The sequence below is a fragment of the Notechis scutatus genome, chromosome Z (assembly GCF_049901735.1).
Source record: "Notechis scutatus isolate UNSWTSFEM ecotype Mainland chromosome Z, rNotScu1.2, whole genome shotgun sequence".
Lineage (NCBI taxonomy): Eukaryota > Metazoa > Chordata > Lepidosauria > Squamata > Elapidae > Notechis > Notechis scutatus.
This window is the reverse complement of record NC_142025.1, coordinates 63810003-63835830: the sequence shown is the minus strand read 5'-3', so window position 1 is coordinate 63835830 and position 25828 is coordinate 63810003. Positions and strand designations below refer to the sequence as shown.

The following is a 25828-nucleotide window of genomic DNA, read 5'->3' as shown; positions in this document are numbered from 1 at the left end:
TGGATTTCCCTTTTCACAATATAGCAAGACAGTGAAAAGAAGATGTTTACTGCTGTTCCATATGAGTAGTAAATACAAGAACAGAAAGAGCTAAGTGACAACAGGCTTTGAGAGCCTCCTTTTATCTGTCACCAATGGTGAGGTGGCAAACTCCAGGATGATGCTCACTTTATATCGTTTGTGTCCGAGAGTCAGAAGGAGCGAATCAGCATGAAAAAAGAGAGCGCGGGGGCCTGAAGTTGCCGTTTGAAACAGAGAAAGTTGAGTTCCCAGAGCCTGGCAAGGGCGGGAAAAGGCGGAGCTCCAGAGTGAGGGCGGACGAGGTGCTTGATCTGGCTCCAAGCAAAGTTCTCTGACGGAGCCAGATCTCCCCGCACGGCAATGGGTTCAGTCACCTCAGCGCTCACCCGGTCGCGCAACACAGTAGTGCAGCTGACCTCGGAGCCGGCAGCTCCTCCACGGGTCACCTCCAGAAAGCCGCGAACCTTTAAAAGCCCGACCAAAGAGACGACAGCGGCAACTGTAGAAGTCCGTAAGCTCCCACCTGTTCCCGGCGCCTGGGAAGGGAGCAGCAGGCTTGCCCCAGCCGCGGCAGAAGTGATCCGGGAGCTGTCCGACGTGCTGAAGTATTCGGAAACGGAAGAAAGAGCCCCTGGGCTAGTCTTGCCTCCTCCCCGCCGTAATCGTAGCGCCTGTGAGTATAATCTTGTATTTGTGTATATAATCATATACATTCATATCAACAAGTATAATCATGGAAGGGATAAGAAAAACATAGACTTTGAGATGCTTCTCTTTCTCGTATTGTTCACTTGATTTCATTTCCCTGATCGGCTTCCGGCTTCCAATATGTCCTATTGCAGCAGGTAAAACTTTCTTTGAAGTGATCTGACCCTATCTAAGCGAGTGTGAATTACTGTATATTATCAAGATGCAACATAGGAGAAGGCTGGTCTATTTTCAAGAGTACTAAATGAGTAAAAAGCTCTGGATGGTGCAACTTTTCATCTCCCTTAAGCATGATGACATAACCAACAGTATCAGTTGAAATTCACTTTGGTATTTGGATTTCAAAGATGACAAATTCTTCTTTACTGAAATTTGGTTTTCATATAACCTCAGAGTTGCTTACATTGGTGTGATAGAATTAAGTCAGATTTAAGTTGTGAATTAAGTTCAGTTTAGGTGTTTTCAACCCTATTCATTGCCAAATAAAGTTTTCTAGCATTTTGTATATCATCTCTCACCCTGATGGGGACCAGCTGTATTAGACTATCTACGTCTGTAATGATCTCAAAGCTCCAGACTGAAAAGCCTTCTCTATTATTGCAAGTTGCATGTCATCAGGATGCTTGGCACTCCTGGGATTTACAAAGTAGACAATCTGCAAACATATATGTTTACATAGATTCCTTATTGTATAGGGTGTTTTGTAGAGTAAATAAACAGAATAGCACAAGTGAAGGCTTAGCCTGCTATCTTCTGTTCCCAACAAGGCTTCCATTAAGCATGCACTCCCTTTCTTTCACAATCAAACAACTCAAAAGCTGTTCACTTCCACATCCTCCTATTAGATTCATTTTTCCTCCATAACTTAGAATGAACTGATATTTTAAATTGCAATTTCAAAATCAGATCCCTTTTGTTTTCCAGGTGTACTTAATTTTCGTCTACTGAGATTAAAGTTATTTCTATTACTGTATTTTTCAGACTATAAGACCCTCCAAAGTATAAGCTTTTGGGGAGGAAAAAAAAAATCTGCCTCCCAGCAATTTGCCTCCTTGCAGCGAACAGCAAAGAGCCTAGTCAGCTTCAGCACAGCCTGATTAGCACAAGCAACTGATTGTCAGTTGGATTGGCCTCCTGATGATCAGCTGTTTCAGGCTGCAGGGATTGCCATCACCTATGGCTGCCTCCACACACACCATTTTCGGCCTCTGAATCCCATTTTTGCCCTCTGAGTGCCCCATTTTTGGCACACCCCATTTTCAGCCTGCTCTAGGCAGCGGAGATCAGAACAGACCAAAAATGGGAAATGTGGAGGCCAAAAATGAGGCATGCGGAGACTGAAAATGGGATGCAGAGGCCAAAAATGGGGTGCACAGAGGTAGCAATAAGCGATGGCGATCCATGCAGCCTATAACAGCTGATCATCAGGAAGCAGATCAAACTGACTTTGATCTGCTGCTTGTGGTAATCAGGCTGTGCTGAAGCTGACCAGATTCTTTGCTGTTTGCTGCAAGGAGGCAAATTGCTGGGAGGCAGAGGCTGAAGGATGGGGCCGGCGGGTGGGCGGGTTTCAGCAACATTCTCTATATAAGATGCTACAGACATTTCCACCCACTTTGGGGGGGAGTACATCTTATACACCGAAAAATATGGTATGTAGAATTTTCATGTCATTATCAGTTGGTAATTTGCTTCCAAAGGAAGAATCATGCAGACAGCACAAACTGCTGTCATGGCTTGGTTGAGATCACAAGAAAGTCAGTTAGGAAGTGATTACTAATAGAAAGTGAAGGATGTACATAGCAATCTAGGTTTTGACAGTACAAGAATATTGTATACTGCAGAACTTTTACCCATTAGGTTAACCCAGAAAAAAGCTGTACCACTTTTCTGTGATCTACTAATATTTAGTCTAGAAAGATTAGGAAAAGCTTTAAGTAGGCAACCTCTAGTTGCTATTGATCATAGAGTTCAATAATCTTTGTCCCTTATGTAATTTTTAACTCCTGCATGGCTGGAAAACTGCCTCTCAGTTAGCCTTTGAAAAAATGAAAGGGCTGCATCCAGTGGTGGGCTTCAAAAATTTTAACAACCAGTTCACTGCCCTAATGACTGGCTGGGTGGGCATGGCCAAGGGTGTGGCCAGGGTGTGTGACAACACTCAGTCTCCTGCAGCACTCTGCCAGGCAAAACAGGGCACAGGGGTTAATTACAAAATGTGAGTTTTACTTTGTGAAATCCAGATTCAGTGAGCAAGGGGTGTGAACTGCACAGAAAATACACTTTTGTTTGGTTATGAAGAAGTATCCCCAAAGTCAGATGTACGTTAAATCTAGACTGACTTTTAGCTACACATCTTCCCAGCAAACAGCAAATTTTGAAGATCCAGGTAAAGAGAATTCGTTTTAGGATGAATAACCACAGTTTGCATTTTGGAGGATCCTAAAGGAATGCTGGAAAACTCTGTATTTTAAAGAACATTTGAGGGAGGGGTGCAGAGAATAGACCTTCTCTGCCTGAGGCTGTAGAGACCTGGCACCAATCAAAACATTGTTTGTGAAGCAATTCATCAACACTGACAGGGAATCCACTAGTATATGAAAATAAGAGCAAACTCCACTCCCTTCTAGTACTGATCATGTTACCTAGTTTGGTAATGAAACATCTGCAAGAAAACCATCAAGCTCAGAGAGCACCAAGGACCCCACAATTTAACCTGAGCTAGTGTTGTGGTTCGCCGGTAGCAGGTGTGGGTGGTTGAGGTCTTGGAGAGCGAGGACTCGGATGAGGGGCCTGCGTGTGATGCAGGGAAAGGGCCAGGACAATCAGAGAGTGGAGTGCTGCCTTCAGGGCTTGTGGAGGCTGGCAGCAGTGATGCAGAGACCCCAAGGAGCCTGTGCCCAGTGTGCGTTCATGCAGGGCTGTTTGAAGGAAAGAGCAGCTGCAGCAGCACGGGCGACTTGGGAGTAAGACTGCATGGTGATGGCCCCTCCCTTAAGGGATAAAAGCCAGCCCTCAGAGGTGGGATTCTTTGCAGGAAGCAAAGAAGTTCTTGCACTTCACGTCTTGTGGAAGTTCGGACTATCCTGGTTTGTGTTTGGAGACTTTTGGTTTTGATTATTTCCTTGCAATTTAATCTAGTGTTTTTGGCAGCCTTGCACAATCTTGGCAGGGCTTGTTCTTATCTGGGACAATTAGTTTTGTAATAGCGTTTTACTGTGAATGAACAGAATTCACAGAGAACCATTAAAAAGATTTTGCTTTTATCTCTGTTTGGTGTTTGTTTGTTTTGAACGAGGCTTGGGTCAGAACAGCTACACATATTCTCTTCAATCGATAAACACCTTTTTAGTTAAAGAGAGCCTGCCTTATCTGAGATGGCTCCCAGTGGATTTCATTCTAAATCTTGATATGATTTCTATAAATAATGAATGTAGAATTATAATGGCTGAGTATTTGATCCTTCAAACATCAAAAAAAAAAAAAAAACAAAGCTAAGGGATAAACGAATAAAAAACAGATTTGAAAAAAGGAATAGGTTCAGGAAAGAAAAAGAGTGAAAGTGAAAGAAAGAAAGAAAGAAAAAAGAGGAAAAGGAGAAAACAAAAAAAGAATGACTTCCAACTTTCTTTGGTACAAATATAAGTAAAAATATATCAAACTCTTACTCTAAGATTAACATTAGTCTACATTATTTCCATAATCTCATATCTAATCATCAAAGCCCAGATCAACTTTTATTTCAGTTTTTCACAAAAAGTCCAGTAATGGTTCTGTTGTGGTTAGCCGGCAGCAGGTGCGGATGGCTGAGGAGAGCGAGGACTCAGATGAGGAGCCAGGACCATTAGGGAGTGGATTGCTGCCTTGAGAGATTGTGGGGGCTGGCAACAATGATGAGGAGGTTCCCAAGGAGCCTGTGCCAACTGCACGTGCACGCAGGATTGCTCATAGGAAACAGCAATTACAACAGCACAGGCGACTCGGGAGTAAGGCTGCAAGGTAATGGCCCCTCCTTCAAGAAGATAAAAGCCAGCTGTGAAACTAACCTTCTTTGCAGAAGGCAAAGACATTTTGAATTCAGTCTCATGGACATTACAGTTGGTATTTGAAGACTCTTATATTGTAAACTATTTCTTATCTGTTGTGTTTTGGCAGACTTGCAAAAACTTGGCAAGGTTCTTTCTTGTCGGAACTAATTAGTTGGAAGCAGCCTTTTATCTGTGAAGAAACAGAATTCTTAGCTGAAACATAAAAAGATTATACTGCTGCCTTTGTCTTGTGTTTGCTCTCTTGGAACCAGGTTTAGGTCAGAACAGGTTCATATTGCTTTAATCTCTATTTGTTAGGGAAACTACAACTGATTTATTTAATTGCATCAAAGTCTAAATAAAACAGGAATGGAAAATCCCAAGCTGTAGTGTAGACCCATGCATCTCAACTTTGGCAATTTTAAGGTGTATGGATTTAAATTCCAGAATTCCCAAGGCAGCATGAAGTTTGCCATCTTAAACTTGCCAAGATTAAAAAACACTGAATCTGTAGATAGGGATTTTACCATTCCTCTTTCATTGGTCCTTACTTAGTTACAAGCAATCATAATGCAAAATCCTCACTTCCATCCCATCCCAGATCAATGATACTGCAAAATCCTCACTTCCATCCCATCTCAGACCACTGATAATGCAAAATCCTCACTCCCACCCCATCCCATTCCCTGATTAACTTGCATTCCAGCTCTGTTCTCCTGCTTGCAGGGCAACAAAAGAAGACCATGTGACTTCAAGTTTAAAAAAAGTTCAGTCAGACCTTCTAACTTCTCAGGGAAAAAAAGATCTTGCGAAGTTGGAAGGTCTGACTGAACTTTTTAAAAACTGGTGGTCACATGGACTCTTTTGGACTGCAAGGGGGTGGCAGCCTTCCAGTTGATCGGCGCTGCAGGTTCATTCATTGCCTCCCAGATGATCAGCGTGGTTTCCAGTCATGCCCCTGCAGCTTCCCCACCCTGAATGGCAACCCCAGGGGGGTTGGGGATCGCAGGGGGCACAGGGAGTGTGCAGGGGCATGGCAGGACCTAGGGGATGGTGCAGGGTCAGCCAGTGGTGGGGTTTTCCAGTTCACCAAACTGCACAGAATTTTAACAATGCAAACCAGCTGCAGCCCACCTTTGGCTGCATCCATGAACAGGAAACCTACAAAATAGAAGACAAAGGTTGCCTCTAAATTGGGAGTTATTATACTTGAAAATCTTGGGTTAAGTGGGTTCTAAGCTAGAGGACATGAGAAAATCTGTTAAATGACTTTTTGCACTATGAGAAATAAAGTAGTCAGGTAGTCCTACATTTATGACCACAATTGAGCCACAGGTTGTCCTAGACTTATGACTACAATTCAGCCCCAAATTTATGTTGCTAAGTGAGACAATTGCTAAGTGAGTTTTGCCCCATTTTATGACCTTTCTTGCCACAGTTGTTAAGTGAATCACTGCAGTTTTTAAATTACTAAATTGTCAGAAGAAAAAGGTGATCACATAACCCCAGAATGCTACAACCATCATAAATATGAGTCAGTTGCCAAGTGTCTGAATTTTGATCGTGTGACCACTGAAGACACTGCAATGGTCATAAGTAACTTTTTTCAGTGCCATTGTAACTTTGAACGGTCACTAAATGAACTGTTGTAAGTCAAGGACTACCTATATAATGGCTTCTGGTGAGACTTCATGGTGAACTAGATGTTCCTGAATGAGAAGGAAAGGCACTGTGTGGTGGTGACTGGAGATGAGACAGCAAATTCTAGCCAGCTTCTAGTTTCTCTATTAAAAAAATAGAAATTGTGAGATCACTTACTTGGATTTGGTCTTTGTGGGTAGTATAATCTCTTTTCAAATTCCCCAAAATGCTTCTTTCAATTACAGATTAAATTTCAATAGCAATAGTCTTCAATAACAAAACAAACACTAGTCAGAAAAGAGAAATATTTCAGGATTTAGTGAATTCTTTTTTTGAGTATGTATAAGGGTCTGCTTACTGGTTAACTGATATGCATATTTCAGGAAGGGAATATAATTAATGTAAAGAACAAGACATATGAGTTATAAGAGTAGAAGAGATACTAAGCAGGGGCTAATAATTTTTCTCCTTTGCCTGTCTCCCTCCTCTTGGTTTATTTCTGTCATGTGGTCTAATTAAAATAAATAGACACAACATTCCTAATAATGATTTGTGTTAGCTTATAAATATGTAGGCATTCCTCAAGTCTAGTACTAATGTATTGAATGGGATTCAGAGAGGCAAAGTATTTACTTTTGGAGGCTTTCAGTCTCCTCTGCCACTAGAGAGGATAATCAAGAGAAGTATTTTGTATTGGTCTGTTTAGAACTTAGTTATTATACTTCTTATTGGTTCTGTTTTCCCAGCTCTGCAGTCCCCATCCTTTGCAGCTTAGCAGCTCAGCTGGGGGAGGGGAGAGAGGGGAATTGGATTGTGAATGGCACACACCTGCATGCACATACACAGCCCTTGCATGAGTGGTGGGCTGGCACATATGGCACAGCTCAACTTACACAAGTGGTGGTCCAGCGCGCATGTGCATGATTGCCCACTGCTCTGCTGCTCATGCAAGTTGAGCTACATGAATACTCATTCTGGTCAGCCACTCATGTGGCCCAATTCCAAATGTTTTTCATCATTTACATTTTAATATGACTTCCACACCCAGGAGAAGCAATCCTTAGATCCATTTGCACCACTTAAAGACACCAGCTGGTTTCACTCACCTCACAAGATATCCTAAGGAAATCATCCAGATTTAAGGAAAGATCACATGCCCCTCAGAAAGGCAGTAAAAATATCAGTGCCAAGCTTGCACCCTGCCTCTTGGAAGTACACCCCAAAAGGTACCAGATACCACTAAAGCAGTGAAGGAAAAACCCCTCCCCAGATAGAAAAAGAAACCATGAGGCAGGAAAAAAATCAAACACATTACAAATAATTAAATCACAACAGTAGCTGTTCCTTGTTAAACCAATTACCAGAACAAATAGGAACTAACCAGATTTCTCAACCCAGTTTCTTTTCAGGAACAGAGATTAATCTTTTTCCTTCCAAACAAAGCTGAATAGGGAAAATTATCCCATCAATAAACACAGGATTAAATGTCATCAAGCACAGAATTAAACTTCACCAAAAACCAGTTTAGACCAAAACTCAGAAGGGGTATGTAAACTCACATTTGAATGTCAATCTTTCTAGTTAGCCAAGAAGAAGTATTTCCAGGGGAGTATTTCCTCCCAATATCAGTGTAAAAAGCTTAAAACAACCCTTCCCCTTTAAGAAAATATCAAGAAAAGAAAAACTCCTTTGGAGACAGTAAGTCTAGGCATACTGCCTAGAATGTAATAAGGGTGGAAAAAAACAAAAGGAGATTTCTTCTAACTACCAGTTCTCCAAACTGCTTAGAAACTTAACAAGGGGTTCTATAGAACTGGTCAGAACTGGTAGAATCCTACCCCTGGTTATATAAAGAAGTTAATGAATCCTGCTGAATCAGTCATCTGTGTGTGCTTTCTGGATTTGAGTTTCTGCTGCAAACTCTAACAGGATTCTAGGCTGATCCCTCTTTTAACTCCACTCCCAAATTCTATTCCTCCTCCTATAGGAGATTAACAACTGTCTTTAATGATGTAAACTTTGCAGTGTCTCTATGATTAGATAATTGCAACTGCTCACAATTATGATAGTTGCAGCATCCTGTGATCACATGATTATCATTTGCAACTTTCCCTTCTGACTTTCCACAAGTAATGTTAATAGGGAACTGGCAGGAGATTGCAAGTCATTCAAACAAGTGCTGCTGCTATCAATTTTTCTCTATTTTTTCTTCAGTGGTCGGGGGAATCTGTGGTATTGACCTGCACTTGTGTGCACCTTTAACATTCACTTGTGTGTCTACTTGCAGTCATAGCCGCCCATAGCACCTGACTGCTCATATCACCATACATGTGCCTACTGCACTTTGTAGTATTTACTTGCTTGATGTGGTACTTCCCACCATCTGCTTGTGAGCTGTAACTTCCTGCTGGCTTTCCCATTGATTTTGTTGTTTGGAAACCAGCAGGAAATTGTAAGCTATAGTCCTATGAGTTCTTCACTTAATCACTCATCTGATTCTCACTTAATGACAGCAAAGGGACTGCCAGGCAGGATTGTCATAACTAAAAGTGGTGTGGTCACATGATGTTATGCTTTACAATCACATCACTTAGTGTTGGAAATTCCAGTTCCAATTATTGTTGTAATTCAAGGACTACCTGCGCAGAGACAGTACATAACTGATCTTTATTTGAATTACCCCACCTTTTCTAATTTGAAGTCCTCAAGATATAGGAACTCATCTCCCAATTTTCATGCTAGGTGTAAGGCATCCAGAAAGTATCCATGATATCAATCACTCCGAGACATCTCTCTCCAAGGTTGAATTTATTAGAAACAGATCTGGCATGTCAAAGGTAATTTCCCAAGTGAAATTATTTTCGCACCTTACATAGAATCCACCTTCTCTCCTCCCTTCTCTCCTCCCACTTCTACACTTCATAAATCACGAGCACCAATTAACTGCCACTGGTATTACTTAATATGACATACAGAATAACCTTGAACTTTTCAACTCTCTTAAAGGAAAAAATGTGGCAGCTGAATTTTAAAGCTGACAGGCGTCCCCCCTTGAAAACTCCTCCTCCTAAAAGAAAGGAACAGATACAGGGGTTAACACATTTTCCTTAACCCACTCTCCCCTCCCACGAGGACCCTTTGGTTTGTGGGGAAAATCCTCATGGAATTGGTTAACGAATTGATCAGCATGAACATCCCAACTCTTTACCCAACTAGCATCTGAGAGAGGGTATCCTTTCCATTAGACCAAATATTGCAATCAGCCACGGTGTAATCTAGAATCGAGAATTTTTTGAATTTCATAATGTGCTTCCTCCTGTACCATTAACGGTTTAGGGGGAGTGATTGGCGATGGTCTTATCATTGATGTAGTAGCTGGCTTTAGTAAACTACAATGGAATACTGGATGAATTTTCCCCAATATTCGAGGAAGACTTAATTAGACAGTGACCGGATTGATTATCTTTGAAATTGGGAACGGACCCAAGAATTTTGGACCCAGCTTCTTACTGGGCAGTTTCAACCTAAGATACTTGGTCGACAAATATACTTTATCCCCTACTTTAAAAGGCGGTTTAAGGGATCTATGTTTATCCGCCTGTTTTTTATAATTTTTTGCAGCTTCGGTCAAAGCTTTTTTTGTATCTTCCCATCCTTTAATGAGTTCATCCATTCTGTTAGGGACATGGATGACGGAGGGTGTCTCGGTAACTCTGGCATCAGGACAAAATCCATTCCAGTGTTGATTTGGAAAGGAGTTAATCCCGTGCTGCTATGTACTGCATTATTGTAAGCAACCTCTGCAAAAGGTAATAACTCAGCCCAATTTTCTTGTTGATAATCTACATAGCATCTAATATATTGTTCAATCATGGCGTTAGCCCTCTCCACTGCTCCGTTACAAGCAGGATGGAAAGCTGAGGATAACCCTTGAGATGAACCAATGGATTTCAGAAATTTCCTCAAAAATTTTGCAGTAAATCTATAGATATGGTAGTCTATAGATATGTTTCATGAATAGCTTTGCAAGTTTTTTCGCAGATGGAAGTCCTTTACAGGCTATAAAATGGGCCTGTTTAGAGAATAAGTCAATTATAGTCCAAATGATTGTATTCCCTTCACTCTTAGGTAATTCAACAATAAAGTCCATTGCGATCTCTTCCCAAGGTTGGGTTGGTTCAGCAACTTGTTGCAGGAGGCCAGAGGTTTTTCCAGTTCTGTGTTTCGTTGTGGCACAAATTGAGCAACTTTTTACATAGTCCTCAACATCAGGTTTCATTTTTGGCCACCAGAACTGTCTTCCCAGCAGGGAGTTGTGGCTATGCTTTAGTACCAGTAGTCTTAGGGTTGCAGTTACATAAAGCTTAGTCCCTTTCCAAGCTAGTCCATCATTCATTGTCAACTCGTTTTGATGGTCCAGGAACCAAGGGTCGGTCAATAGGGCTGTTTTCAATTCTGTAGTCAGCTTATCTTCCAGGTGTTTGGGGTTGCAGTTGGGTTTGGCTCGAGTGGTCATTTGGCCTGCTGATTGAGCTTCTGAAATTAAGGCTTGTACTATTTCCTCTTGGTAGCTGTCAAACTGAGGTTTTCTGGACAGAGCATCCGCCAGTAAGTTTTTCCTTCCGGGGATATATTTAATGTTAAAGTTGAAACACTTGAAATATTAGGCCCAACGGACTTGTTTGGGCGATAATCTCCTAGGGGTCTTTAGAGCCTCGAGGTTCTTATGATCAGTCCATACCTCAAAGGCCTCTGGCGCCCCTTCTAGAAAATGCATCCAAGTCAACAAAGCCCATTGTACAGCGAATAATTCTTTCTCCCAGACCGCCCACCTTCGCTCTGTGTCTGTCAGCTTTTTAGACACATAAGTGCAAGGCATGATGTCGGCCTTGAGAGTCCTTTTGCAGCAAAACAGCTGCCACTGCTACATCACTTGCATCCATTTGGATAATAAAAGGCTTGGTTGCATCTGGGTGCTGGCGGATGGGCTCAGCTGCGAAAAAGGATTTTAAGGCCTCAAAAGCTTTCTAACAGTCCATAGTCCAAGCCAGGGGTTAACTTGGCTTTGGTTTTGTGGGCGATGGGCCTGTTTTTAATGGATCCATCAACAGAAGGGCAACTTCAGCAAAGGATGGTATGAATTGTCTATAGAGGTTGGCAAACCCCAAGAAACTTTGAAGTTGTTTTCGGATTCTCGGGGGTTGCCAGTCCAGCACCGCTTTCACCTTTCCGGAGTCCATTTCAATCCCCAGGTTGGATATTCAGTAGCCTAAGTAGTCCAATGACTCTTTGTGGAATTCACATTTTGAGAGTTTCACATATAATTTGGCGGCTAGAAGTTTTTCTAGAACTTGTCAGACCAATTGAATATGTTCTTCCATGGTTTCACTGAAGATAAGGATGTCACCCAGTTACACGAGGACCCCCCTGGTAAAGGTGCAGGTGTAGCACCTCATTGATGAGCTGCATAAACACTGCAGGAGCCCCCTAAAGTCCGAGAGGCATGACTTTGAATTGGAAGCTACCCAGAGGGCAGTTAAAAGCAGTTTTCCACTCATCTTCTTCTTTGATGCGGACCCGGTAGTAAGCTTCCCTGAGATCTAGCTTGGTGAATATCTTGCCCTTTGATAGGTGGTTCAATAAGTCCTTCATAAGGGGGAGAGGGTACATGTTTTTGATGCATTTTGACGTTCATGCCTCTAAAATCAACACACAATCTCAACCCACCATCTTTCTTCTTGGACAACACGGAGGCAGCTAGTCTTGATTTGGCAGGCTCAATAAAACCTCGTTCCAAATTGCTGTCGATGTATTTCCTTAATTCAGTCATTTCAGCAGGCATCATAGAATACATCTTTGGTTTTGGTAATTTCTCCCCAGACTCTAATTCTATGGCACAATCAGTGGTTCGATGGGGAGGTAAGACATTACAGTCTTCTTCACTGAATGCTTCAGCCAAGTCTTTGTATTGGTCGAGTACCTGGGGGTTATCTGGGAGAAGGTGGGATGCCATGGATGCTGGCTCAGGCTCTGGGTTCAAGCTGACTGGTGGCTTTGTAGTGGGTGAAAGAGGGGGCAATGGGCCTGGTCCAATGAGGATTTTTCTGAATCCATCCTCCCATTTGATCGTCAGGGCCCATTTGTCTAGCCAAGCAAGTCCCAGTATGATTGATTCTGACATCTTGGGGGCCACTATGAAATGTATGAGTTCGCGATGGGGCCCTAATTCCATCTTGATTAATTCAGTCATCTGAGTGGCTGCCCCCCCAATTAAGGTTCCATCCACTTGCTCAAATCTGATTGGGCATTTTAGCAGGTTAGCCTTTATGCCCAATTGTTCAACGATGGGGGGTCCGATAAGACATCTAGAACACCCAGTATCAATGACAGCTTCTAACTCCCCCGCCTCCCCCATTTTTGGTAACACTAATTTGACCTTGACTGTAAAAGGTATGATGGGATCACTCACCATTGGGTTGTCTTCACAGGTCGGGTTCTCGAGGATGTGGTGGCGGTCTGGTGGTCTGTTGCTCCCATCTGTGCTGAGGGGGCTTTCCCAGCTGTGTTTGGTAAACCTGCCCCTGGCTGGAGGTCTTTCTTGATTCTTCCGACCCCTAACAGCTGGATTAGACTTCGACTGTGGAGCTTGTGGTACAGGAGCAGGGGCCAGACAGTCTGTTGCTCTGTGGCTGGCTTGGCCACATGGGTAATATTTCAGCACCCTGGTAGGTTGGGTATGAGCAGTTTCGGTTGATCTGGTCGGCAGTCTCCTAGCCACAATTCTCTTAGGCAGGGCTGCTGGAAGGGGTTTCCTGTGTGGGTTGATGCTGCGATCTAAGCTGAGGGGTGCAACATACCACAATTGTAAGGTCTCTGGGATTCCCCCAATTTCACAGGCCTTCTTTACTTCTGGATCAATGGTCTTTTTAAAATAGTGTAAAGTCATTCTTTCAGGCCAATCCATGAGGTGGCTTGTGACCCTTTTAAAGTCCCAAATAAATTCTGACAAGGGTCACTTGCCTTACCTCATTTCCATTAACTTCTCTTCATTCTCTGCTACCCTGTCTGGATTTTCAAATCTGAGTCTTAATAATTGAATAAATCCATTTACATCACGTAATTCGGGGGCTTGTTCATTGTGTAGTTGGGCCACCCAGTCTGAAGCATCCCCTTCATTCATCCCATTTGTTATGACCATAATCAAATTGGACTCTGTAGCGTATTGATCTCCAAATTGTTCTATATGAGATTGGATTCAAGTGAGGAAGTAATTGAAATGTTCATGGCGGCCATCGAATACAGCCTTAAAGGGTATTTGGTCCAGCCTGGGTCATGGTTGCGGAGGTGGCACAGGCCAGGCCCCTGCAGGTTGTACTGGAATGAAAGAAACCGGCCTGGTGGCATACGTAGGCTAAATAGGCCCCCTGTATCCTGGCTGGGTGGTGCCTCTCTGGAATAGGGGTTCCTGTGGCCTCACTGCCGGTTGGGGCTGCATTTGTGGTTGCCAGGAGGAAGATGGGTGTGGTCTGGTTCCCTGGTCGGGTGGAGGGGAAGTGGGTGCTGTCTCTTGTCTCAGCAACCCTCCTTCAGACCAGGGCTGGGTTAGTGCTGGCTGTCATTGGCATTGAATCTATCCCTGGCCTGGATAAAATCTCCACCCTGGAGGGATACTCTCTGCAGGGGGCAAAATTCCCTCTGGAAAATGAGGGGATTGCCTCAAAGGCTGCAACATACCTCTGTCAGTTGATACATCCTTCTGGCATCTGTATAGTCTCCTCCCTCCAATCAGACAGAATAGCAATCTGCCTGGGGCTCAAGGAAGATTTCTCTTCAACCAGCTGGGTTACCTCTGGGTTATAACAATTTCTTGAGTTGAAACACTTCGATATAGCTCCCAAACCTCTTTCCTCTACTGTCATTCTGGAAGCATCCATCATCTCCTCCAAACAAAAGCTTGCAGATTCAATTAATGTTCCGGAGGGAGGGCCCTCATACTCTCCCCCCTGCATACCTCCAACTTCGGCTGGTTGTTGATAATTCTCCATCTCAGGAAAAAGAACTCCAAGTATCAGCCAAGCCCTTTTTTTAAAAAAAATGTAGACTTGGGAAATTAATGTAAGGCATCCAGAAAGTATCCATGATATCAATCACTCCAAGACATCTCTCTCCAAGGTTGAATTTATTAGAAACAGATCTGGCATGTCAAAGGTAATTTCCCAAGTGAAATTATTTTCACGCCTTACACAGAATCCACCTTCTCTCCTCCCATTTCTACACTTCATAAATCACGAGCACCAATTAACTGCCACTGGAATTACTTAATATGACATACAGAATAACCTTGAACTTTTCAACTCTCTAAAAGGAAAAAAAATGTGGCAGCTGAATTTTAAAGCTGACACTAGGATTATTATATTTAGCCATGTGAATAGTTGAATATTTGGGAGACGTTGAATATGCACCTGATTAAATAGATTAAATAGGGCAAATGCTGTAGGTATTGTAGTATAGGTTCAATGAATGTTTTCCAATTCACAGACTGAAAGAGCATCATTCTATTTATTACAAAGGAAATACATTAGTAAGCTGAGTTTATTTTAAACTATCATGAGACATTATTTCTAAATTGGGATCTTGAGAATTTATATATGGGGAAAGATGTGCACAGCTTATGAAATATACACATTAATGATTAAAGTGAATAGACTATCAAAAAGGAAATCCATAACAATTAATCCATTTAGTTAAGATAGGGCTGCATCTTAACAGATGTTTAATCTTTGAAAACTTCTGGACGAACTATAAATTGCCTAGCAATCTACCAGTTAAATCAATTTTCTGTCCATCTGTGCTGTAGGATATTTATTGATGATATTTGGTCTGAGTACAATGTATTTTCATTTTCATTTTCATTATCATCAGTGAATTGATGCTAGAAATAATAGAATGGAGAATTAGTAAGGGAGAATATATTAATTTAATGTTCCTCTTCATAAGAAAATAGCAGGTATAGACAATGGTCACAGCATGGTTACCAAACCAGAAGAAACAATACAGAAACAATAACTTGGAAGGAATACATTTTTATTGATTATATTTTAAAGAATTCTTCAACCCAGTGATTGGACTAGACTGTCAAATGATGTTTTACTCCAGGGAATTACTGTACCTTTTTGGCTCTTCTGCTCAAAATCTTTGTTCAGATGGATTAATGCTGAATAAATACGACAACTTTATCAAACTTTCTGCAATTAAATAATACTTTAAAATAATTATCATAAAATAATCACAGGCCTCAAAGACAAGTTAGATTACTTACTAAGTGAGTCTTAGTCTTAATTACAATTATGTTTTCCTGAGTTGAAAGAAAAGCCAAGGTAGGGCAAGCTCCTGTTTTTCAATAGGTTCACATCTGACTTTTCTCTGAAAGGCTTTTAATTTTTTATTACATACATGCATGCATGTATGTGTATTGAGTATTTCAGGTATATTTTTATTACAAGAGGATTCAAAAAGAGAAATAGAATCATGCTTAAGAATTACTTTGATTTGGCAGCTAAGGCCAGAGTGAAGAAAATAATCATATAGCTCTCATAGCTACCTGTCACTATTGGCTGTTGTAACAAATTGGAATAATCACATCTGGGATACTGGGAATTAAAAAAGAAAAAAGAAATCTTTCATGCTGATCAACGAAGGTAATGAAGGTAAAAGTGTACTTTTAATTGAACAACATGGGGTTTTGAAAGGAAATGGTATTTAGAACAACTACAAATATGTTTTATTTAGTCACTAATGATGAAGAGGGAAACTTGATAATGATATATTTGCTAGAGAACATTTCTCTGTGTTCTCTATCTTTCCAGTATGGCAGGCATTTATTTTTAAAAAATATACAGATGGTGCATGTTTGAATTAGATATGTTTATATAGTGTGGACTAGCAAAACTCTGAATTTTTGTTTGGAGAAATTAGACTTTCAGGCTCTTCGAGGCCATTGCCACCACAAACCCTATAGATCAAGGGTCCCCAACTCCCAGGCTGCGACCCACCTTGGGCTGTGGCCTGCTTGGAACCAGGTCATGCATGGGGTGGGGGAGTGGGTATGTGTGCACAAAGCTCCCCTTGCACTCTTGATGGTCACTCAGGTTTGCATGTACCTCCCTGCCAGTCACAGAGAACTATTTCCTCTCCCTCCACCTGGCTACCAAGTCAGAAAGGTTGGGAACTGCTGCTATAGATTATTACCACTAAATTTGATTGTAGAGATGCAGGAATTTGAATGAAAGCATCCTCAACAATAACAGAATAACAGAGTTGAAAGAGATCTTGGAGTCCAACCCACTCCTCAAGTAGGAAACTCCTCATTTCCAACTTCCCAGCGGCTGGTGGGAGGAGCTGCTGGCTGTTTGTGAGGGAGGCAGAGAGTGAGTACAAAGGAGAAAGGTAGTTTGAATTGCATCCATTGCATTTCAACTTCCCAGAGGCTGGTGGGAGGAGCTGCTAGCTGTTTATGATGGAGGCAGAATGAATACAAAGAAGAAAGTTAGCAGCCCTCATGCCTAACTGCATGCCAATCATATAACTGTAAACCAAAAATAGCAATAATACATTCAGGGTTAGTGTGCTTGAGGTTGTGATTTATTTTATTTCCAAATGACCATCTTAGTTCAGTGTAATAGTTGTTTTGTCTTTCGCAGTACTCTTTTCAAATTTGCATACTATCCTCTTTGTAAACAAATTAATAGTCTACATGGACAGATTACTTATCTAGAATCTTTAATCTGTGCTCTTCCAGGAGAAATTAGGTGCCCAATCCAGCCATACCAGTCTATTGAGCTGCTGTGCTACCAGCCCCCACTACCACAAAAATCCTACAGGAAAAGGGCAGTATGGACAACCATGGAATCTGGCAGGGTGAGAGCTGTGGACCATAAACACAAAGCTTTTACTGTGTCCCAGCATAACAGATACAGTGCCCTTGCTGCCCTTAATAGGAATACTAAAGTGACAGGTCAAGGTTATTGTAATAATGATAACTCAAACAAGCTGGGGATCATGGTCTGAGAAGAAGAACTTACTTTGGAAAGGGGAAAGTGTGAATCAGGTATTACGCATCAGTCACACAAGAAGAGCAAGGTATCCCAAAAGAGAAGCCACCTTCTGGTTAGGGACTCAATTGTAAGGGATGTAAATTTAGGAAAGGATATGGAAGTTTTGAAAGAGGTCAGGTGTCTGCCAGGTGCTACTGCCAGCAGAGACAAGAGGCATATTCTTAAGATAGTCAAGAATGCCAGTAAGGACTGTGATGTTGATGCTATTATACATCTTGGTACAAATGATCTGTCCCAAAAGGATGCACTTTCTATGCAGAAAGACTTCCAGAACTTGGGGTATAAACTTAGTAATATGGGCTGTAGGATTATCTTTTCAGAGGTTCTACCAGTATACAAGGAACAAAAAGGGAAAGGCCAGCATGTAGTGGAGTTTAATATGTGGCTAAAAGAGTGATGTAAAAGGGAAGGCTTTGGTTTTATTAGTCATGATGTCTGCAGCTGGTCCAATGAAAAACTGTACAAAAGAGATGGTTTGCATCCATCAAAGAAAGGGACTGAGTTACTTGGCATTAAATTCACAGATTTTCTGGATAAATATTTAAACTGAACAGCTTGGACAGAGAATTAATGGATACAGAACATTTATGTCCCCAGAAACCAAAAATTAATAAGGATATCAGTGCATGTAACATAGATGTTTGTGCAGGTAAGATTATCAACCTTGCTGTCAACCAAAACCAAGCATTTAATAGTGAATGCCATACCATGTGCATTAATCAAACAGGTGGCAAGAAAGTAGGGGCAGGTGGGCACAACACAAGTTACATAGACAGTAAACACGCCATCAGACATAAAGATCTCAAGTGCCTATATACAAATGCACAAAGTCTTGGGAACAAACAGGGTGAACTCGAACTACGAATACATGAAAGTAGATATGATATAGTTGGAATAACAGAAACTTGGTGGGATGAAACCCATGATTGGAACATACTGGTAGAAGGGTACACATTGTTCAAAAAAACCAGAGCCCATAAAAAGGTGGTGGAGTTGCATTGTATGTAAAGGACCACTGTATTGCTACAGAAATGCATGAAACCAAAGATAAAAACCTCCTAGAATGCATATGGGTCAGTATAAAAGAAAAAAAGAATGACATGGCCATAGGTATATATTATAGGCCACCCAATCAAGCAAAAAATATAGATGTCCTTTTTGCCAACCAACTAACAAACATATGCAGGAAACATACAACAATAATAATGGGGACTTCAATTATCCTGATATCAATTGGAAAACTAATTCTGCACCAAGTGAGAAATCAAATAAGTTCCTAACCAACCTAGCTGACAACTTTGTTGTCCAAAAGGTAGGATGGAACTTTGTTGTCCAAAAGATAGGATGGACAGCCATACTGGACTTAATTCTTACAAACAGAGAAGAAGAAACTGCGGGAACCTTGGGTGAGAGTGACCATGTCATACTAGAATTCAACATAACACAAACATAAGTAACATAACATAATAATACCAGAGTCTTGGATTTTAAAAGAGCTGATTTTAATAAACTCAGAGAGAACTTGGGAAAGATTCCATGGCTGAAAATCTTAAAGGGGAAAACAACTCAAGAATGTTGGGAAACTCTGAAAAGTACCATCATAGAAGCCCAGACCAGCACAATACCACTGAGAAAGAAAAACAAGAAATCCAAGAAGAAACCAGCATGGCTGCTCTAAGATCTCTCTGGCAATTTGAAAGAAAAAAAGGACAAGTACAAAAAATGGACAAAGGGACATACAACTAAGGCAGAATATCAGCAGATAGCCAGAATCTGCAAAGACCAAGTCAGGAAAGCAAAGGATCAGAACAAACAAAGACTTGCAAGAAAAGTCAAAGATAATAAAAAAAAAGTTTCTTTCTAACAAGAAAAAAATCAAGGAAACAGCCTGTCCGCTAAATAGAGAAGATGGCAAGTAACAGGCAACAGAGAGAAAGCAGAACTGTTTAACTCATTCTTTGCATTGGTCTTCCTGAAAAAAGAAACTATAGCTCAACCCACCAAAAACATAACTGTAAAAGACAGACCAGAAATAAAAATTAAAATAAGCAAAAAATAGTTAGAGAACACCTGTCTGATCTTGATGAACACAAATCACCAGGGCCTGATGGATAACATGCCAGAGTTTTAATGGAGCTGGCAGAGGTCATCTCAGAACCACTGCACCATATCTTTCAAAAATCCTGGAGCACCAGGGAACTACCAGAGGACTGGAAAAGAGCTGATGTGATTCCCATCTTCCAAAAAAAAAAGGGGTGGGGGGGTAAAAAACAGACTCAGGAAACTGTAGACCAATCAGCCTAACATCAATACTCGGGAAGATACTGGAAAAGATAATTAAAAAAAACCCAGATCTGCCAACATCTAGAAACAAGTAAAGTAATAAATGGCAGTCAGTACAGGTTTGTTAGAAACAGATCATGCCAAACCAATCTTATTTTATTCTTCAACATAGTGACTAAATTAGAAGACCAGCAAAATATTGTGGACATAATATACTTAGACTTCAGTAAGGCATTTAATAAAGTAGACCACAACCTACTTCTTGGTAAGCTAGAATAGATAGCACCACCATTAGATGGACTTGCAACTGGCTGACAAACCATACTCAACGAATAGTCCTTAATGGATCTAAGTCAACATGGAGGGAAGTAAGCAGTGGGGTGCCACAAGATTCTGTCTTAGGCCCAGTACTCTTCAATATCTTCATTAATGACTTAAATGAGGGAATAGAAGGGGAACTTACCAAATTTGCAGATGATACTAAGCTGGCAGGAATAGCTAACACCCAAGAAGATAGGCTCAAGATCCAGATGGATCTTGACATCATGACTGCATTCCCACTCACGTGAGTAATACTATTGCTAAATTTGCAGAAGATACAACAGTGGTGGAACTTTTCTCCAGGTGGATGAGTCTGCCTACCGAGATGAGGTGGACCGGTTGCTTTCATGGTGTGGAGACAATAACTTGGTCCTCAACACCAATAAGACCAAGGAGCTTATACCCTGTTTCTCCAACAATATGGCCTCCCCCAATAGGAAGTCCTAGCATGTTTTATAGGCATGAAATGAAATTAAGCCCCTCCCCCCAAATTAAGGCCTATATTAAAACATGCGAAATGGGGGGAATGGTGGGGGGCTTGCCGTTAGGAAGTACTTTTGTTGCACACCCGGATATGCTGCTGCCTGCGTTGACCCCGATACTAAGTGCCTCACCAACGCCGAGGTCAACATCCAGGCTGTCGCTGCCCGCCCGCCCAAAGATGCAAGGAGGGGGGAATTAAGTCACCCCCGAAAAGACAGCCTAGCCATTTTTTCGGGGCTCAAAAAAAAATAAGACCCGGCCTTATTATATGAGAAACACGGTAGTGGATTATAGAAGGAACAGATCAGACATGCAGCCCTTGCTTATCAATGGAGACCAAGTGGAGCAAGTGGCCAGTTTTAGTTTCTGGGTGTTACCCTAAAAGAGGACCTGACCTGGGGTGCCCACATTGCAGCCCTGGTCAAAAGGGCCCAGCAGAGATTATACTACCTGAGACTTCTCAGAAAACAACAACTGAATGAAAAACTGCTGGTGACCTACCACTGCACCATAGAGAGCATTTTAACATACTGCACCTTTGTATGGTTTGCCAATTGCACAGTGGCAGATAGGGCAGCACTCCAGAGGGTTAATGTTATGCCCAGAACATCATTGGTTGCCCTCTCCCCTCTTTGGAAGAGCTTTATAGCTCCCGCTGCCTTAAGAAAGATCCATCTCATCCTGGGAACCCTTTTTTTGAACTATTACCATCTGGCAGATGGTACAGAATAATAAAAACAAGGACAAATAGGCTGAAAAACAGCTTCTATCCCAGGGAAGTAGCTCTTTTGAATTCTGCTGTATAGTGCAGTGTTGGTGTGGTGTGTTGGGGGTTTCCGGTTCAATGTGTGAAGGGTGAAGGATGTGTGTATTTATTTTCATGGTCATGGTCATGGTCATGGTCATGATGTGCACTGAAGATGCTGTTTGATTTCATTGTATGAGGTACAATGACAATAAAATAAACTAAAAACTAAAAGACAGACTAGAACACTGTTCCGTATCTAACAAAATGAAATTCAATGTAAAGAAAAATAAAGTCCACACTTAGGCAAGAAAAACCAAAAGTGCACATATAGACTGGGTGAAACCAGGCTCAATAGTAGTAACTGTGAGAGGGATCTTGGAATCTTAATGGACAACCAGGTAAATATGAGCAGCAGTGTGCAGCAGCAGCCAAAAAAGCTAATGCAATCCTAAGCATTAACAGAGGGATACAATTGAGATCAAGTGAGGTACTAATATACCACTCTATAAAGCCCTAGTAAGACCACACCTAGAGTACTGCATCCAGTTCTGGTCACCACATTATAAAAAAGATGTTGAGATTCTGGAAAAAGTACAATGAGCAACCAGGATGATTAGGGGACTGGAGACTAAAACATATGAAGAACGGTTACAGGAATTGGGCATGGCTAGTCTAGTGAAGAGAAGGACCAGGGGAGACATGATAGCAGTCTTCCAATATTTGAGGGGTTGCCACAGAGAAAAGGGGGTCAAGCTATTTTCTAAAGCACCTGTAGGCCAGACAAGGAATAATGGATGGAAATTGAACAAGGAGAGATTTAACCTGGATCTAAGGAGAAACTTTCTGACAGTGAGAACAATCAACCAATGGAACAGCTTGCTCTCGGAGGTTGTGGGAGTGCCATCACTTGAGACTTTCAAGAAGAGATTGGACTGCCATTTGTCAGAAATGGTGTAGGGTCTTCTGCTTGGGCGGAGGTGTTGAACTAGATGACCTACAAGGTTCCTTTCAACTCTGATTATCTGTTATCTGATAAACCCTATACCATTTCAGACAAATGATTGTCCAATCTCTTCTTTAAAACCATTAGTTTTGGAACTCCCACAACCTCTGGAGGCAACTCATTCCACTGATTAATTGTTTTGTCAGGAAATTTCTCCTTACTTCTAGGTTGTTTATCTCCTTCATTAGTTTCCATCTATTACTTCTTGTCCATTACTTTATGTGCTTTGGAGCATAGGTCGACCACTTCTTTTAATAGTATTCTTTATAATTACATTTTCTTTAAGTTCTCTTTCTATGGATTCCAGTGGTGGCATTCAAAGTTCTGTGGTTGTGGCTTGGTGGGAAGGGAAAGGATACTGCAATATCCCCCTTCCCTTCCCACCCCACTAACCTACTTTCCAACTCCGTTCTCCTATGCAGGGCAGCAAAAGAAGACCCAGCCGATCAGGAGGCAGAGAATATATGAGGGTGGGATCAGCAGAGGCGGTATTTGCTGGTTCTCTGAACTACTCAAAATTTTCACTACTGGTTCTCCAGAACTGGTCAGAACCTCCTTAATTAGTCTTATTAAGCTTGTTTGCCTCTGCTATTACTCTACCCACAAAATTGCAGCAGGAACTTAAGGCTGGCTGAGAAGGATATATGCATGAAACTATTCTTTTATTTTATATTGAATTCTCATTATCTTACCCATCTTGGCTCTGACCAAATCCAGTTCTGACAAAATCCATTTCTTTATAGCAGAAAATATTTTCCCTCTGCTGATTTTTGTGAATTGCTAAGCCAGAATGCTAACAATGTATAGCTGTTGGCCTATAGTTCAATATAATAATCCTAATACAGAGTTGTCATTTATGAGATGCTTTTGATGAATTGGATCTTTCCTTCTATTTTAAACAAGGACATTAAGGTTCAATGATTGCACAGGACAAGATGCAAGCACTAGCGCATTGAGAATAACAAAATTCAGTGATTTTGTGGAACCCATTCTGGACAGTTCTTGCATGGGGTGAGGACAGTTGCTGTGTTTTGGGAACAGTTGGCATATATAGCAATCAGTTCTTGTAAGAGGAAACACTAGGGGATTTGATTTCATGGGTATGGTCAATTCATCCTTATCCTATGTTTATTTACCAAACTGTTCAAGTAATTAAAAATAGAGGATCCTATGAGAGGACTGAATCAAGGTCTTGTATGCTTGTCATAGTAGTGAGCAAGAGATGGAATCGAGCTGCAGTAGATAACCCATCTAGGTGTAATGTAATGGTATAGGAAAAAATACGTCCCTCCTGCTAATGGTAGCAAATGAGAAAAGACTCAAAGTATTCTACAAAGTAAGATATTAAAAAAAATAAAGCTAGTAATTATGCAAGTTGCAATCTTGCCATTATAGCTGCTATTTTTGTTGTTATGTAATAATTGTAACTGGAGGGGTTCTAATTGTAGAATAATTAATTTGGAAAAATTAAGGAAAAACATTTTTCTTCGTTAGATAAGGCACTTTGATTAACATAATAGTGGGTTCATAGAATCTACTACTGCTGAATTCCTCTGTATTTTAAAGTACTCTGTGCTACAAACAGGAAACTCTTCAGAGAAACAAAATTCTGTTTTGATATTATTTGAGTTTTCTGAAATAATGGCTGAATAATATTGCAGCATGTAGCTGCTGAACTTTAATACTAAACTGTAGAAGTGAAATAGATGTGTTGTTGGCATGATGCATTGATTGTGGAACAACTTTAACAAATGCAGGATCTTAATGCCATGCCACGACCTCTCAGGAAACAAACCAAGATTGTTTAGGTGTAAATAGTACATCTGTATAAAATTAGAACACACATATGGATTGGAAATGAGAATGTCATTTAAAATGAAAAAAAAAAATTGGAGTTCTAAAATCCTGTAGGAGAGGTATTTTCCTCCTTTGGATCTAAGCTAAATCAAATACAAGTCAACACAGCCACAGATTGGCCCTTAAAATATACTGTGGTTTGTTTTGTTATGTAATATTCCCATATTTGACTGAAAAATAATTCATTATAAAAAGTGTTTTTATTTCCATTTTTAAATAATTTCTTGATTTTTTTTTCCTTTTTCATATTAATTTCTGTTGCAATAAAAATGTGGTGTTAGTATGGTAATAGGCAAAGCAAGAAATTAATAATGAAACAATGAATAGAAGTGGCAAACATGTAAACATCTTACTATTTTTAAAATTACTTTGGAGTAAAGTTGAGAAGAGTTTAACACTATGTATATCATGTTTGCATCCTGCTTCAGGTAATCTTCCTACAAGATTTTCATTGGAAAAAGTTAAAATACTTTACTAGATAAAATGCTCTGAGTAAATTGTACTGCTCTTAATTTAATTTTTTTTTTGATCCAATTTACTTTGAATTGAATATAATGCTAAAAGTACCAGTAGTTGAAAATGTAACAGATACTGTAAGTGTAACAATGCTGAAGACAGACATCTCTGTATTTTCATTATCTCTTATTATACAAACCACTATGGTTTGGAAACCATGATTTAGTGTATTTAACGAACCCAGCAACTATGATTTAGTCAATACAGTTCAGTTAATAAAACATCACTTTGGATGATATGTGGAGTTGATTTGTGTATACTCAATTGCTACTAATTTGACAATTGGCTTAGATTTTTCCCAGTTACAAATTATTTCTATGAAAAGGCAATATAATTTCCAAAAGAGGGATATTGTTGTTATCCATTATTTTATTTAATTCTTTTATCACAGGTTTTGATATTTTGTGTATCTTTGTCCAAATGGGGCTGGATGGGACAAACCTATGAGAATATTGTGCTGAATATAGCATTTCTATCTTGTTTATTTCTTATTTAGTTCTTTTACATCCAGCATTCCTACTGTTAGAGTTTAAAGGTTATTAGTCACTATTAATACTTACACGATGCATTTTCCTGCCAAGGGAATAATTACATAAGCATCCAACTGTGATTTTAAAGAGTATAAGAAGTGACTCAAGTTCTCGTGTACAAATTATGGTATATGTTAATTCTACTCAATTTGATCCTGAAGAGAGCATGACGGTTAAATTATTAAGTGTAACCATTAATAGAGTAGAATAAAGCTCAGCTGCACCTGTTTTGAAGTTGTCAATATGATAATCATAGTTAGAGTCCTTCTCACCTCGTTTATTCATTCTATTCCGAAAAGTATTTCCATAATTTCAAGGGCTGTAATTTGTATTCTCAGTTAAATGTCACACCTATGGATATACGGATGAAAAGCAAGAAATTATTGTATGTTTGCTGGTTTCACCCTGTCCTCTTTACTTTCAGAAAAATGATTTTTTCCAGTTAAAAATGAATACAGCATGGAGGTTCTGCTGATATCACCCAGAACCAGGGGTGGGATTCAAATTTCTTAACAACCAGTTCTGTGGGTGTGGCCTAATTTGTGGGTGTGGCTTGGTGGTCATGTGACTTGGGT

At 40.6% G+C, this 25828-nt stretch overlaps 1 protein-coding gene across 3 annotated transcripts in view; it reads left to right on the top strand.

The window, feature by feature from the left end:
- Positions 1 to 334: 334 nt before the first annotated feature.
- Positions 335 to 25828, top strand: part of PDE1C (phosphodiesterase 1C) — a 263538-nt gene continuing 238044 nt past the window's right edge. For 2 of the 3 annotated variants that reach the window (XM_087947859.1, XM_087947861.1), the window contains exon 1: positions 335 to 694. In XM_087947859.1, the coding sequence (XP_087803985.1) occupies positions 382 to 694 (313 nt within the window). In that variant the 5' untranslated portion in view covers positions 335 to 381. The remainder of the gene's footprint in view (positions 695 to 25828) is intronic. The other variant, XM_087947860.1, reaches the window with a different exon arrangement.